At 42.9% G+C, this 16808-nt stretch overlaps 1 protein-coding gene across 1 annotated transcript; it reads left to right on the forward strand.

Annotated features, from left to right (window-relative positions):
• Window positions 1–15790: 15790 nt before the first annotated feature.
• On the forward strand, window positions 15791–16582 carry LOC131949852 (fibroin heavy chain-like). Its single transcript, XM_059311864.1, has one exon. It carries the CDS (start codon window positions 15791–15793, stop codon window positions 16580–16582), a length of 792 nt encoding a protein of 263 aa, XP_059167847.1.
• The last annotated feature ends 226 nt before the right edge of the window (window positions 16583–16808 follow it).

Raw genomic sequence — 16808 nt, forward strand, 5'->3', positions numbered from 1 at the left:
ACTACAACACCTTCACACCAAGACGCCATCACACCATCCAATAATCACATCTTCGCACCTTAACACCATCATACCACCACACAACCACACATTCGCACCATCACACAATCACAACTTCACACCACCACACCTTCACACCATCACACCACAACACCATAACAAGCTTCTAAAAGGTTCTATAACTTAACACTATTATGATAGTGCGTGCGACTTTAGGAATCTAAACAGACTGAACTAATGCAAAGTGAGGAGAGGTATTTATGTGTTTTCTTCTGTTCCGGTACAATAAATTACATTTTGATCCTTTACTCACACAAACACACATAAATTCACACAGGCCCTCACACAACCGCACATACATAAACAAACACACACTCACACACAATATCTCCACCAGTCCATCATTATTAATCCATTAACACCCTCACCATATGGAGTATCCACTCAATCCTCCATACCTCACCCCGATTCCACCCTCACCCTCACCTAACATCCACAACTCACCATCTCGACTCCCCTCCCACTTCACTAGTTTCATACCTTCACACCCATACCCTAACATAATTTTCAACACCTCAAAACACGCACCCCACCACACTCATACCACCACCACAATAACAAAGCACACTCACTCCCGCACCCACACCAAACCCACCACCACAACATCACCACAGCAGCACCACCACACCCACACCACCACAACAATAACAAAGCACTCACACACCGGCACCCACACTCGAACCCACCACAGCAGCATCAGCACCACACCCACAACCTCCCCCATGACCCCGCCTCATCCATCCCCACCAGTGTCGGTCCCGAGATTTTAAACTGCTCCTCACTTTAATTACGACGATACATAATTCCTGCACGTGCTCAGGTCAGCAATTACTGCGCGCTTATCTCCCCTGTCACTCAATGCTATTATCGCCCTTGAAACTCGACACTTTCAAAAGTCACACCTTGTTATCGTTTCAAAATTGCTTTGTTTATATATATATATATATATATATATATATATATATATATATATATATATATACATATGTATGTCTTTTATTTAAAGCTATATTCAAAGAAATTGTTTATATATGTGGCTTTAAATGCGGTGAATGTGTATGTGATATTTGAGGGAAATGTATTAGTTGTTTGGGGCGGAAAGATGATGTTTGTGAAGGGAGGATGTTGGGGGTAGACGGGTATAACTGGGCATGAAGAAGGTGGGGATTTAGAGTCAAACGGTGCTGTGTATGTGTGTGTGTGTATGTATGTTTGTATGTATGTATGTATGTATGTATGTATGTATGTATGTATGTATGTATGTATGTATGTATGTATGTATGTATGTATGTATGTATGTATGTATGTATGTATGTATGTATGTATGTATGTATGTATGTATGTATGTATGTATGTATGTATGTATGTATGTATGTATGTATGTATGTATGTATGTATGTATGTATGTATGTATGTATGTATGTATGTATGTATGTATGTATGTATGTATGTATGTATGTATGTATGTATGTATGTATGTATGTATGTATGTATGTATGTATGTATGTATGTATGTATGTATGTATGTATGTATGTATGTATGTATGTATGTATGTATGTATGTATGTATGTATGTATGTATGTATGTATGTATGTATGTATGTATGTATGTATGTATGTATGTATGTATGTATGAGTGTGTGTATGTGTGTGTGTATGTGTGTGTGTGTATGTATGCATGTATGTGTGTGTGCGTGAGTGTGTGTGTGTATGTATGTGTGTTTGTGTATGTATGTGTGTGTATGTGTGTGTATGTGCGTGTGTGTGTGTGACCAAACCGTAACACAATGATGCACGTGTCGTGATTGAGTGGAACTCACGAGATTTTTTTTTCTGAGATAAAACAAAAAAAATCGCTTAAACCCACTGGCATTTTTAAAATTGAAACAACCTTTGAGCATGTAGATAGTTACAACAACGGAGCAGCAATCTGCCCCACACCCTCCCTTGCTAGCCCCTCCCCAACTTTTACATCCGGGTCTCTCCCTCGACAATTAATGCCGCTCACCTTCACAATGTGCCGATTGGACGATAAAAATCCGCCAATCTTCGTCGGATGTGTGCGTGAGTCGGTGATTTCACGGGTCTAATCGGCGCTGGTTATCAGCTGGTGATATCGGTAGTGTGGTGGCCATATAGTGGTCTGATGGCCGTATTGGGGTGGCCACATTGTGGTCTGATGGCCGTAGTGTGGTGGCCATATCGTGATCTCATGGCCGTAGTGTGTTGGCCAATTTGTGGTCTCATGGCCGTATTGTGGTGGCCATACCGTGGTCTGATGGCCGTAGTGTGATGGCCGTAATGTGGTGGCCATACCGTGGTCTGATGGCCTTAGTGTGATGGCCATACCGTGGTCTGATGGCCGTATTGTGGTGGCCACATTGTCATCTCATAGCCGTAGTGTCGTGGCCATATTGTGGTCTGATAGCCGTAATGTGGTGGCCAAACTGTGGTCTGATGGCCGTTTTGGGGTGGCCATACCGTGGTGTCATGGCCGAAGTGTGGTGGCCGTAGTGTGGTGGCCATGCCGTGGTCTCATGGCCGTAGTGTTGGCCAATTTGTGGTCTCATGGCCGTATTGTGGTGGCCATACCGCGGTCTGATGGCCGTAGTGTAGTGGCCCCATTGTGGTCTCATGGCCGTATTGTGGTGGCCATACAGTGGTCTCACGGCCGTAGTGTGGTGGCCATACCATAGTCTCACGGCCGTATGGTGGTGGGATATACAAACAAGTGCCAGCTGTCCGGATAAAATTTGTAGAATTTCTGTTTGCAATGTGACTTTGAAAGTGTGATAATTATCTGAAGTTGACATATCCGCTCTGGGGTCAAGGTTAGGGGATTCAGGGGGAGAGAAGTAGGAAATGATATGGGCGATTTAAATACCAGGGGCGGTCACTCGGGGTAGTTAGCACGTCAGCGGCCTGTCAGTCACCTGGGGTAATTTCTTGGATATTTCAGCCGTTCATATGAGCGTAATAGCTCTGTCCCCGGTACCATCATCAAAATTGTTCTGCCCCTTTGTAATAATAGTGCGATGATTCTCTCCCCTGGTACCATTATTATTCCGTTCTTTGTCGCTGTATCATTATTAAAGCGAATCTTTGTAGCTTATTTAAACGATTATTTCTTCTAGTAATTATTTTTAACCATTCTTTCCACTAGTACAGTTTTTTTAACGATTAATTTCTCTTTTACCATTAATGAACAATTCTCTCCTCTTTTACCATTATTGAACAATTCTTTCCCTTTGTATCATTACTGAACGATTCTTTCCCCTTCTATCACTATTATCCCGGTTCTCTCCCCTGTAAAGTACCCACCCATAACGCCCCTTGCTTTAAAGCTTTAATCCACATTGTCTCATCTAATAATACTTTAATAGTGCTATATTTTATATTTAGTCAGTGTTCCCACTAGCCAGTACTTGAGGCTTGTCATTTCATGGGTTTATACTCAGATCGTCAGAGTCTGCAGATCCCTGTATAAGAGAACTGCTTCATTATTATGTTTTGCCGGAATGTGCATATTAAAGTTTGAATGTTTATGTTAAAGTGCTAATCTGGATGTTAAAGATGGATATGTCTGTTAGAAAGTACGAAGCAGCGAGGGGCGTCAGACAATAATATTTTCAAACAACATCTCTGCGAGTGACGAGATGTGCCAAGTAAAGGTCAGTATCCGTGTCAGTCTCGCAGATTCTCGTTCAGGCGAGGCTCGCAGGGGCGAGACTTGGCTTAGTCCTGTCAATCAAAACTAGGCAAGTCACGTGGTTTGGGCTCACAGCGGAATGTAAACACAAGGGCGGCAACTGCATTATGTTAACATTAGGGTGCCTACTGGATCATGTTAACATAAGGGCGGCAACTGTGTTATGTTAACATTAGGATGCCTACTGTATCATGTTAACATAAGGGCGGCAACTGTGTTATGTTAACATAACGGCGGCAACTGTGTCATGTTAACATTAGGATGCCTACTGTATCATGTTAACATAAGGGCGGCAACTGTATCATGTTAACATAAGGGCGGCAACTGTATTATGTCAACATAAGGGCTGCAACTATCATGTTAACACAAGGCCGGCAACTGCATTACGTTAACACAAGGGCGGCAACTGTGTCATGTTAACACTAAGGCACCTACTGTACTATGTTAGACTAGGGCATCAAGTTCATGGTACTAGGGACAAGCCTTGGAACAAAAACACAAAAATCAATCATTCCCCAGCTAATCGATGAAAGGTGAATTCGTTAACTGAAATTATAGTCATCGTGACCTCGTGACCCCTGCCGATAACGATACCGATGATAACCAGACCATTAAACCCGCACAGCCGTTTGTACCACAGATTTTAATAGTCAGCAAAGAAAAGATAACCCGTGCTAAAGGGAGAGCAGAAATAAAAAGTTTTGAAAAAAAAAACAAGGGAAATAATCCGACAGTAGTAATTGTGTTTTATGCGCCGTGTTAGTATTATCCCGAGTTCTAATGAACGCGGCGCCGACATCGAACCCGCACGAAACATCGTTTTCATGACTCGGGTTCCGTTTTATGTGGGGCCATAAAGCCGTCCAGGAATGGTGGTCTGCTTTTATTTTCGCGTCATTATGCGAGCATCTAACTACACTCGTTCAAGGGGGGAAGACAGGATGGGGACATAACCGTGAAAATATTGATATTATGCCATCTCGAAATTTATTGCAGGCGAAAAAAACAAGCTAAAAAAAGGTGGGGGGGGGGGGGGGGGGGGAAGGTAGGAAATAGTCAGAGAAGTCTAAAATTGCTATAAACTGTAAATGAAATTCTTAATCGAAATAAATGGCTGTGTGTAGCTTTTTGCTTTGTTACAGATTAGTATCGAAACTGATTTTGGTGGGTTGGTAATTGCTAAAACAATTTTTAAAAAAATGGATTTGGAGATATAAGAACTAATTTTAAAAGTTTATCGACTTGGAATAAAAATAGCAAAGTACAATTATATAATCTTTAAGGAAAAATAAAAGTTAACGTTAATGCCTTGTTGTAAGAAACTTTTCTTACAATTAATCTAGCGTATAAAATAATTTTAAAACACTGAAGCATTATTTAACACAGCGTTGGATAAAATACAAGTATAAACTAATCTTCAACGTTTGTGTTCGTGTCGTGAATAGCTAAAGTGCTTATCAATGTGCCAATGATGAGTAACATGTGCTCCAGGATCTAACCCAGGCTAGAGCACATTACGCAAACACAAATTTTGACATGTCTTTCTTCAGAATCAATTTTTTTGACAGATGTAAACAATGAGTGAAGGGACGGTGTTGCATGGAGGTAGAGCGATAGACTGCTAACCAGGAAGTCGCGAGTTCAAGCCCTAGTCGAATCAAATCTGATGGGTACCTAACTCATGTTTGGGAAAGTAAACGCGGCTGGGCATAGTGCTGATTACACTATCCATTCACATACCGAAGTTACAGAAACAGGTGAACTCTATTTCCCCTGCCTCATGGACCGTCAGGTTTGAAAGGGAAACTTTTTAACAAAGACTGAATTTTCTTTTTTTTTTTTCAAACTTTTGTTCATTAAACATGGCTCGGTCAAATTAGATCTTAAAATAAATTTTGGTTTGACTCTTGATAAATGTGGATAAGCATTAAAGCATTAGCGGATGTTGATTATGTGAGTTTTGTATGTACAGGGATTGTTTATTGAGTTGGGTGTGCATGTGTATGGGATGTTGGTTATGTGTGGTGTGTAGGTGTAGCAGATGTTGATAATGTGAAGTGCGCATGTGTAGCAGACGTCGCTATACAACTACAGTCCTCAACAACATTAAGCTGTTATACAAAAGTGGTGATTCACAAAGATGACTCCTATTCAATAAAACAATACCACTAATGAAACATCACAATGCTGAACATTGAATGAAAAAAAAATGAATTTAAAAAAAAAAAATATATGTTGGAGTGATATTCAAGGATCTAGAACACAGTCAAACCTGGAATAGAACCTAAACGGCAACAGTCGGAGTGAGTTCCCCTCTCATGACGTCATGTCCCGTGACCCATCATAAAAAGAGGGGGGGGGGGGGGTGAGGAGAGGATAAGTACGTTCCTAATTCGTCTCAGCTATGAAAGAAACATTTTGCCGTGGGGCGAGTTTTTCTCTCGCGGGTTCTCGTGAGATCTGTCGACACTCCGAGATTTCTGTCCGAGTTATTCCCCCTCTCGAGATCCGCCTCGACCCTACTCAACGTGGCGATTTCAATTAGAGAAAAATCATATTTTATTTCCCCCGCCCCGGGGCGCGCGGGTCTGGAACCCTCTTGACCCCCGATCACTGCAATGGACGAGCCCCGCTCAGGGGTCTTTACGGGTCGGTGGAGTGGGTGGGGGAGTGGGTGGGGGAGTTCTTACAGAAATTGATGCCATTGTTTTGGTCTGAAAATTGAAAAAAATAACGATTTCTCCTCTTAAGGGAGTTGGAAAAACAACCTAATCGATGAATTATAGGTTTAAATAATTCGGCGTTTCCATGACAACGGAGGAGAAAATGTGTATGTATGGAGTAATCGAGACGCTATTAATAGCATCGGTGAGGGTTCGTAAGGAATCTTTGAGTCTATCAGTACAGTGGCCGAGTGGTAGCATGGTGGTGGTGGAATGTTGCTGTCGTTTGGGTGATCTGTTTTTATGACTAGACTCATGCTAACGTCTAGAACTGAAAAGGTTACATACAAATAAACACAGTAGTATGCACTGATTCTCAGATTTGTGTAAGTGAAGTAGAGTATGCGAGATTTTACGGTCTCGACTACACACGTTGATGTTGTAGGGTCAAAGTAAGGATACCATGACAGGGCGTTTATATATATATATATATATATATATATATATATATATATATATATATATATATATATATATATATATATATATATATATATATATATATATATATATATATATATATATATATATATTTGTATACACACACACACTCTATTTGGACGATTATCAACCAAAAGTATCTTACCATCAGCTAACATACAGAGTGGCGTGGCCTTTAGAAATATTTGTGTGTGTGTGTGGTGGGGGGGGGGGGTCCAGACAAAAGTAACCTCTGGATCTAAAACAGTTAAAAACAAAAAAAATCTATTCCCATCCAGTCTGCCCGACTCCAGAAGTCTTCCCGCCTCGTGCCACCCATCCCGCCGCCCCCTCCCCTGCCCCGGGGCGCCTCTCTGTGATTTGGATTCGGCACCCCTTCATCAGCTCCCCACAATGATAATATTGATAGCCCGGGCCGTCGCGTGCGGGCGTCCATCTCGGACGGGGATGATAATAGTAGCAATAACGCAATGACGAGGGAAATATAACAATTCAACAGCGACCCTCACAAAATGATTGGCCCCCATCGATTGCCGGCCGGCCGCTGATGATGAATGGAGCTAATATATTTACACTAAGTTTACGGTAGCCCCCGGTCACAAGGATCGTGATCTTATGCTGGCCGTCCAAGCTTCCTGAGTATCCTGGCCTTGTTTTGACCGTCCACAATTCCTGAATATCATCGTCTCATCTTGGCCGTCCATTATTCCCAAGAACTAAGGAGGAATTGTGACCGTCCACAATTCCTGAATATCATCGTCTCATCTTAGCCGTCCATTATTCCCAAGAACTAAGGAGGAATTGTGGACGCCCACAATTCCTAAGTCGATGGGGGAAACGGATGTTTAGTTATCAACTAGCGCGTGATTGATGTCTGCAAAGAGGAAGTCGGTGTAGTAGCAAGGCACTCTGGGAACTAAATATAACATAACTATAGGGGTACGATATGAATGTCTGAGCTAATGGGTCCCTGATATTGTTATAACTCAGAGCCTAATGAAATGAATTTGTTTGTAATGTGAAGTATAGGGCATCAATAGCCAAGGCATATGTACAAAATTATATTTGAGTACAGCAGTTGGTGAGCATTGTACTAAAAATGTATGTTTTACAGGACGTCAATAAGTTGAGTCGACTTCTATTTGGTGGTTCCGAATTTCACCCAGCAAGAAAACCCTCCACCATCTTTACTAAAAACATGAGTGTTTTACGCACCACCCACTCACAACTAAGTACCATCTAGTCATGGTGAAAATTAATTTAAAACTACTTCAAAAACATTCACATTACAATCAAGCTGCAGAGAAAATGATTAAATTCCAATAATTTCATACCATCAGCTTTTTTATACAGCGAGTTCAACTCTTTAATTTAAAAAATTGCAAATTTTTGCCACTCATAAATTCTATTATTTCATATGGTGAGTGGTTGAATGCACTCACTAATTTGGATGATTGGATTCACCCATCCGTGACGCACTCCGTCAAATGACGTGACTCTCTATGAAAATATTATATTAGTGTGTGTGGGAGGGGGGTTGAGGGGGTGGGGTGGGGGGGGGGAGCTCGTGCTGGCCTCACGCTGGATAATTACATATCACAGGTCCACGGTCACCCAGTGGCTATTAAATATTCATACAATTAGTGACGTCATGGGGGTAGGGTGCATGGGACATGACAAGCTGAAAAAAGACGGACATGGGGAAATATAGGGCTGTGCATGTCTGTGTGCGTTTGTATGTGTGTTTGTGTGTATGTGTGTATGTGTGTGTATGTGCTTTATGTGTGTATAGAAAAAAAATGGTGTTTTATACAAGGATCAGAAAACCTATAACTATTTGCCTCAACTTAATATTAAGTAGCGATCTAGAGAGCAAGACAACAACCTAGTTTACTATTTGTTACAAAACCATCTCCCCCAAAACCTGGTTACTTGATCAAACAACATTAGCAGTGATTTGGTTTTTTTAAAATAAAATTGACGAAAAAAATCAGGAGAACCATGACAGAAACGGGGAAAATCAAAATAAAAAACGGAACTAGAAAATGAATGTTAATAGCGAAACCGGAAGTAAGTTTGGCAGATAAATTGCGAGAATGACAGACCTAAAGGGGTATTGACAGGCATGATGAGGGTAAATTGCATAATCATATAATGCTCAGTGCCGGGTATGGTGTCGGTCACATGACCGGCTGCATGTTGAAAGGTTGGACCGGTGACCGGGTTTTGGGATGATGTGGCCGGTTGCTGGGTACTCATGGCCGGCTACATGTTGAAAGGTTGGACCGATGACCGGGTTTTGGGATGATGTGGCCGGTTGCTGGGTACTGAGCTGGGCTTTGTACGTCGAGATTTTTGGTTTTCTGGTGTGATGCATCTTACTACATCGTGATCCTAGGTGATCTAATGTGATCCATCTTGCTACATCGTCATCCTAGGTGATCTAGCGTGATCCATATTGCTACATCGTGATCCTAGGTGATCTAGCGTGATCCATATTGCTACGTCGTGATCCTATGTGATCTAGCGTGATCCGTCTTCCTACATCGAGATCCTAGGTGATCTAGCGTGATCCATATTGCTACGTCGTGATCCTAGGTGATCTAGCGTGATCCGTCTTCCTACATCGTGATCCTAGGTGATCTAGCGTGATCCATCTTGCTGCATCGTGATCTTTGGTGGTATTTCTTGATTCATCATGATACAACTTGGAACATTTTTGTCATCTCTTACCATCTTGCACCATCTTATACCATCTGGCTCAATTTTGTACCATCATTTATCATCTTGATCCTTACATCAACCCATTTCATCTCTAATCCCTCTCATATAGCCCGATCGTGTTCCTTGTGCTGTACCAAACTCCATAATTTTTGTTTACTAGTGTACCAGTGTGTTGGATAAAAACTCTCTCAACAATTTCAATCATCAAAAAGAAAAAAAAAACTTAAAAAATACCCAGATAAAGTTTCCTAACTGCCACAGCCAAAACATAAAAATATAAGCAAGAAATAAATGGGAAGGGCTTTACGGGATTACAACGAACTGACCAGTGGCCGGCTGGTTTTTATCTGAGTCGGGAAAAAAATGTAATCCATGCAACATGAAGCTAATTCTATCCCCCCCCCCCGCATACACACATGCACACTCCTAAATAACATGGATTTTAGAACCATATCCAGCAGAGTTAAGGATATTCCCTACCATGCCCCAAACTCCACCCTCTCTACCCTAGGAGCCCAAAAACACTGTCTTTTAATTTTCGTCTTTTACTTTTACCTCAATGAAATTGTATGTATTATTGCCTGAAGCAAGATTGTGTTCAGTTTTTGACAGAGGTTTAAATGATGGCTAGTTAAGTACTGCAGGTCTGATGTGTGGTAAATGGACTAAAACAAAGGATTTTTTATGTTTAATCAACAGCTGCTTAATTAATTAGATTATTTGATGAGGGTTGCGTGTATAGGTGAGCATGTGGGGGGGGGGGGGGGAGATGACAGGTTATATAGAATTATTGACATGACGGCAATAATAGTAATTACCACAGTGGTGAGTTGTGTGTGTGTGTGAAAGGGGTGATGTGTGTGTGTGTTTTCGTGTGCATGTATGTGTGAATGTCTGAGCGTGTGTGTGTGTGTGCACGTGAGCAATTTGTGCTCTGTGCGTGAGCACTCCATACCGTGCAGGCTACATTGGTCATATTTTTTGCATACGCTAAAGGGGAATTTTTGATCAGCGCGATGAATTAATTGCTGTCTGAATTATTTTTTTAGAGTCATGCATGTGTGTGTTTGTGTTCGGGTTTATGTGCGTGTGTGTATGAGTACGTACCGAGGGATAGACTACGCGCGTGAATGGAGGGTTAGAACAGCTCACGCGACGAGTACTGGTAACTGTATATGAATGAATTATATTAATGACTTAAATTTAAAATGTTGACCCAAGAGCACTTATGACCGCGTTTTTATAGCGCTAATTAGCTAATTAGCAATGTCTTTATTCGATCCATTGTACTTTAAGTCCCCAGTTCCTTTTAATGTTACAATTATACATAAAATGTTGGTCGTCAGAGAGCGGAGAAGGCGAAGAAACGACTTCCTGTTTTGTATTATAACTGGATCCCAGAGCAAGGACGTGGTTTACAGTAGACATTGTAAGTTGTAGCAGGCCTAACTCTATCCCAAATCATGGGTATAACGCTATCGCAAATCATGGGTAGATGCAGGTATAACGCTATCGCAAATCATGGGATGATGTAGGTATAACGCTATCCCAAATCATGGGTACATGCAGGCCTAACTCTATCCCAAATCATGGGTGGATGTAGGTATGACGTTATCCCAACTCATGGGTGGATGTAGGTATAGTGAGATGGACTATTATGTATCGTACATTCGTTTTGCTTCATATCAAATATGTCTTCTTCGTAGCACATCTATCTTCTGTATAGCACTTATTTATTCTGTAAGCACCATCCGTCTCTCTTTAGCACTTCTGTATTCTCTACAGTACTTCTGTCTTCCGTATTATAGCCCATATTTTTTCTGTATAGCACATCTATCTTCTGTATAGCATATCTATCTTCTGTATAGCACATCTCCTCTGTATAGCACATCTATATCCTGTATAGCACATCTCTTCTGTATAGCAAATCTATCTTCAGTATAGCACATCTGTCTTCAGTGTAGCATATATATCTTCTGTATAGCCCATCTATCTTCTGAATAGCACATCTATCTCCTGTATAGCACATCTATCTTCTGTATAGCACATATATCTTCTGTATAGCACATTTATCTTCTGCATAGCATATCTATCTTCTGTATAGCATATCTGTCTTCTGATAGCACATCTCTTCTGTATAGCACATCTATCTTCTGTATAGCACATCTATCTTCTGTATAGCACATCTATCTTCTGAATAGCACATCTATCTCCTGTATAGCACATCTCTTCTGTATAGCAAATCTATCTTCTGTAAAGCCCATCTGAATAAAGAGCACAGTGTCCATTGAAGACGTGTATCTCTTTTGATCAAACAAAGAGACTTACACATCTAGACACTGGAGCCTCAAGTTTGAGACGGTTCAATGAAAGTAGAAAAAAGAAATAAATAAACCGGGAGTGATCTCCCCTAAACTTTCTCGAATATTCTTATATAAAATAACAGGGGATGGGAACTCGGGCTATAGACATGATTTTTAATCCATTTTAAATACTTAAAGTTTTAAAAATAGAATAAAATCTCGTAGACAAAAGATTGCACACCAAGTGAACGCCAAATAAAAAAGTGCATAATAGTGCGCAATATTATTAGCACTTTAAAAATGTACATTAGTTTTTTGAGAAATCGGAAGTAGCGTAAATTAGTACTTCCGGGCAACGGAAATTACTCAAAATTTGAAAGAAGGTAGAGAATTAGATCTTATACTTACATGTGAAATTTCGTTTATCTATCTGAAATAGTACTCAAGTTATAGGCTTTTGGAAAATTCAAAGTAGAAAAAGTATCACTTCCGGTTATCGGAAATCGCTCAAAAGTTGATACGGATCTACAATTTTGATAAAATACTTATATATGAAATTTCATCAAACTAGCTGTAACGGTACTCAAGTTATCGTGTTTATACACGGACAGACAGACACACACACAGACACACAGACATACGGACAGAATTGCAAAGCCCAGTTTTTCAGACTGGATTACGCATAAAACCTCTTAATTTTGATAAATCTGGATTGATAATTTTTGCCCGATTAAAATAAGTCCTCTATACTTCGCATGTGATGAAGGACTGAGGTGTAATACGGTGAAAATTATTAAAATTTCAAGTAATTTTTGTGCACGATTACAATACTTTCTCTATACTTCGTATATACGAGAAAGTAAAAATGCTGAGACGGCTAAATGAAGTAGAACTAACATCTAAAAAATGTGTTTAGATTGTCAAAGACAAAATAACGAACATCTGAACAAAATCATGGCTAAGAAAAGTAGAACTAACATTTTAAAAAAATTATTAGATTGTCAAAAACAAAGAACTAACAACAACATTGTTGAGACGGTCAAAGACAGAAGAACTAACAACAAAATTGGAAACAGTATAAATTTCGATACGGCAGAATTGGAAAGAAGATAGTAGCCTTTCCTTTTTTTTCAAAATGGCAGCCAGGGACAAGCACAAGAATCTGACATGAAAGACCAGCGCGTGCTTCAGTGTTTACTTCCGGATGTAGAAACGGAGGGCTGTGATTGGCGCGTATTAATTTCAAAAAGCAGCCAAGCTTCCGCCGGATGAAGCGCGGCTCTGTATGGGCCACTACGATAAAGAGCCGCTCGTTCTGTGTTGTCTCAGGACTCAAAATGTATTGATGAAAATTGAAACACTGGGCCATCTCATCATGACTATGGGGAGGGGGGGGGGCGCTTCCCCGCGTAAATAGAATTCTTAGGGAGCGCGGTGGTTGTTGACTTAAGGGCGGGGGTTTGCGACATAATGCTCTCATCACAATATGCTTGGCGCAGTAATATTTGATTAGAGAAAAAAAGTCCGGTGTTTGTGGGAGGGATAGAGACGGGGCTTCATCAAACGGATATTACAAATTGCGCACTCGGCGATTATCAACAGTCAACAGGAAACCGGAGGTGACGTCACATAAGGCGAGGACAACACGGCGATGGACATAGCACAGACAGTGTGCTGAGCGTGTGTTGAGCGTGTGCTGACAGTGTGTTGAGACTTTGCTGACAGTGTGTTGACAGTGTGTTGACACTATACTGACAGTGTACTGGTATCGTATTGAGAGAATGTACCTTTAAGGTAAAATGACAGTAGCAGACAAAGTAACACTTCAGTAGCAGACAAAGTAACAGTTTTGTAAGTAAAGGCTTCCTTCAGCAGGCGGACCAATGTACTCTTTAGTAGGCAAAGGCAGACTAACTTACCCACCAGTAAACAAATGAAGTTGGACGACGTGGTTGGATGGTAAAGCATACGGCTCTTAACCCAAAAGTCTCGGGTTCGAATCCCGGATTTGTGTCGATGGAACCCAGCTCGAATTCACGTTAAGGAAAGTAAGGGCGGCTGGGCACAGCACTGACAACAAAATCCTTTTATACGATGAGGGTACAGAAACACGTTAACTCTACTTCACCTGTTCCAAGGACCTCCGTGTTCGAAAGTGTACTTAACTACCCAATGCAGACTAATGTAACTACCATTAAGAAAAAGCAGACCATTTTACCTACCAGTAAGAAACGACAGACTAATTTCCCCCTGAGTTCCCTGACCCCGCCCGCCATATGATAGCTCTCCCCCACCGTATCATCACTCCCACGCGGGTTCAGCGAGTGCTCCCCCCCCCCCCACACAAACCCCACAACCCTCGTGTATTCCCGTCATCGAGACCCGGATTAACACCCAGGATCAAACGTACACAGCTCCCTGGCAACCACAACCACCATTTTTTTTTTCATCCGGCTCTTGCGGTGGAAAAAACCTGGCCACATGTATATAAGTACACATGCCGGATAGCATCTTCAATATGGCTGACATTTACGAATCAAAAGACGAGGTTTTCCCCCTTCGTTACCGGCGAGTTAAACTGTCATATTTTGTCAACGGCTTGTCGATGTGTATGAGAGAAAGGTAGGGGCGACGCTAGGATCAGACGGACAGGGGATGTGATCAAACGAGTCCCGGGGTTTGTTTGCCCCGAGAATATAGTTCCTTTTTATTGACACAGCGAATTTGAGATTTCTCTCTCGTAGCCTGGCTCGGTGACTGTAGCAATTCGTGGGGGAAATATGGGAACGATAGGGCGCGTTCTTAGTGCGCAGGCTCAGATATTTCGTCATCTGAGGTGGCTATATTTAGATCTGGAAAAACCCAAATGTTAAACATGAGTAGGGTGTATGCAATATCTAATCATATTATGAGAATTGAAAGAAGTATAGAAGTGGTTAACGAAAACAATATTAAAGCAGATAATTCAATATTATATTTGTATAATAATTTAATGAAGTTAAGTTGTTAACAGCTCTAAGCCTGCCTTTTTAATTTCTTTCTTGTTAAGGCACCTTGTAACTAATTCATATTAATTACAATATAGCATTTTATATATGATTATCTTTCTGAGTTAAGCTGGATAATGGAGCTGGGTCAAAGAGCTGGGTCAAAGAGCTGGGTCAAGGAGCTGGGTCAAGTTGGGTCTTTGAGCTGGGTCAGAGAGCTGGGTCATGGAGCTGGGTCATGGAGCTGGGTCAAGGAGATGGGTCAAGGAGCTGGATCATGGAGCTGGGTCAAGGAGCTGGGTCAAGGAGCTGGATCATGGAGCTGGGTCATGGAGCTGGGTCATGGAGCTGGGTCAAGGAGCTGGGTCAAGGAGCTGGGTCAAGATGGGTCATGGAGCTGGGTCAAGGAGCTGGGTCATGGAGCTGGGTCAAGGAGCTGGGTCATGGAGCTGGGTCAAGGAGATGGGTCATAGAGCTGGGTCAAGGAGCTGGGTCATGGAGCTGGGCCATGGAGCTGGGTCAAGAAGCTGGGTCATGGAGCTGGGTCAAGGAGATGGGTCAAGGAGATGGGTCAAGGAGATGGGTCAAGGAGCTGGGTCAAGGAGATGGGTCAAGGAGATGGGTCAAGGAGCTGGATCATGGAGCTGGGTCAAGGAGCTGGGTCAAGGAGCTGGATCATGGAGCTGGGTCAAGTTGGGTCTTTGAGCTGGGTCAGAGAGCTGGGTCATGGAGCTGGGTCATGGAGCTGGGTCAAGGAGATGGGTCAAGGAGATGGGTCAAGGAGATGGGTCAAGGAGCTGGGTCAAGGAGATGGGTCAAGGAGATGGGTCAAGGAGCTGGATCATGAAGCTGGGTCAAGGAGCTGGGTCAAGGAGCTGGATCATGGAGCTGGGTCATGGAGCTGGGTCATGGAGCTGGGTCAAGGAGCTGGGTCAAGGAGCTGGGTCAAGATGGGTCATGGAGCTGGGTCAAGGAGCTGGGTCATGGAGCTGGGTCAAGGAGCTGGGTCATGGAGCTGGGTCAAGGAGATGGGTCATAGAGCTGGGTCAAGGAGCTGGGTCATGGAGCTGGGCCATGGAGCTGGGTCAAGGAGCTGGGTCATGGAGCATGGTCAAGGAGATGGGTCATAGAGCTGGGTCATGGAGCTGGGTCATGGAGCTGGGTCATGGAGCTGGGTCATGGAGCTGGGTCATGGAGCTGGGTCATAGAGCTGGGTCATGGAGCTGGGTCAAGGAGATGGGTCAAGGAGATGGGTCAAGGAGATGGGTCAAGGAGCTGGGTCAAAGGAGATGGGTCAAGGAGATGGGTCAAGGAGCTGGATCATGGAGCTGGGTCAAGGAGATGGGTCAAAGAGCTGGATCATGGAGCTGGGTCATGGAGCTGGGTCATGGAGCTGGGTCAAGGAGCTGGGTCAAGGAGCTGGGTCAAGATGGGTCATGGAGCTGGGTCAAGGAGCTGGGTCATGGAGCTGGGTCAAGGAGCTGGGTCATGGAGCTGGGTCATGGAGATGGGTCAAGGAGCTGGGTCAGGGAGCTGGGTCAGGGAGCTAGGTCAAGGAGATGGGTCAGGGAGCTGGGTCAAGGAGCTGGGTCATGGAGCTGGGTCATGGAGATGGGTCATGGAGCTGGGTCATAGAGCTGGGTCAAGGAGCTGGGTCATGGAGCTGGGTCATGGAGATGGGTCATGGAGCTGGGTCATTGAGCTGGGTCATGGAGCTGGGTCAAGGAGCTGGGTCAGGGAGCTGGGTCAGGGAGCTAGGTCAAGGAGATGGGTCATGGAGCTGGGTCAAGGAGCTGGGTCAAGATGGGTCATGGAGCTGGGGTCAAGCAGCTGGGGTCAAGGAGCTGGTCCAAGGAGCTGG

This window comes from Physella acuta, unplaced genomic scaffold (genome assembly GCF_028476545.2).
Source record: "Physella acuta isolate Inbredline_101_S28 unplaced genomic scaffold, ASM2847654v3 ptg000716l, whole genome shotgun sequence".
Classification (NCBI taxonomy): domain Eukaryota; kingdom Metazoa; phylum Mollusca; class Gastropoda; family Physidae; genus Physella; species Physella acuta.

Bases quoted from the DNA above. Each gene is read 5' to 3' on its own strand.
- LOC131949852 (XM_059311864.1), top strand. From the start codon at position 15,791: ATGAAGCTGGGTCAAGGAGCTGGGTCAAGGAGCTGGATCATGGAGCTG.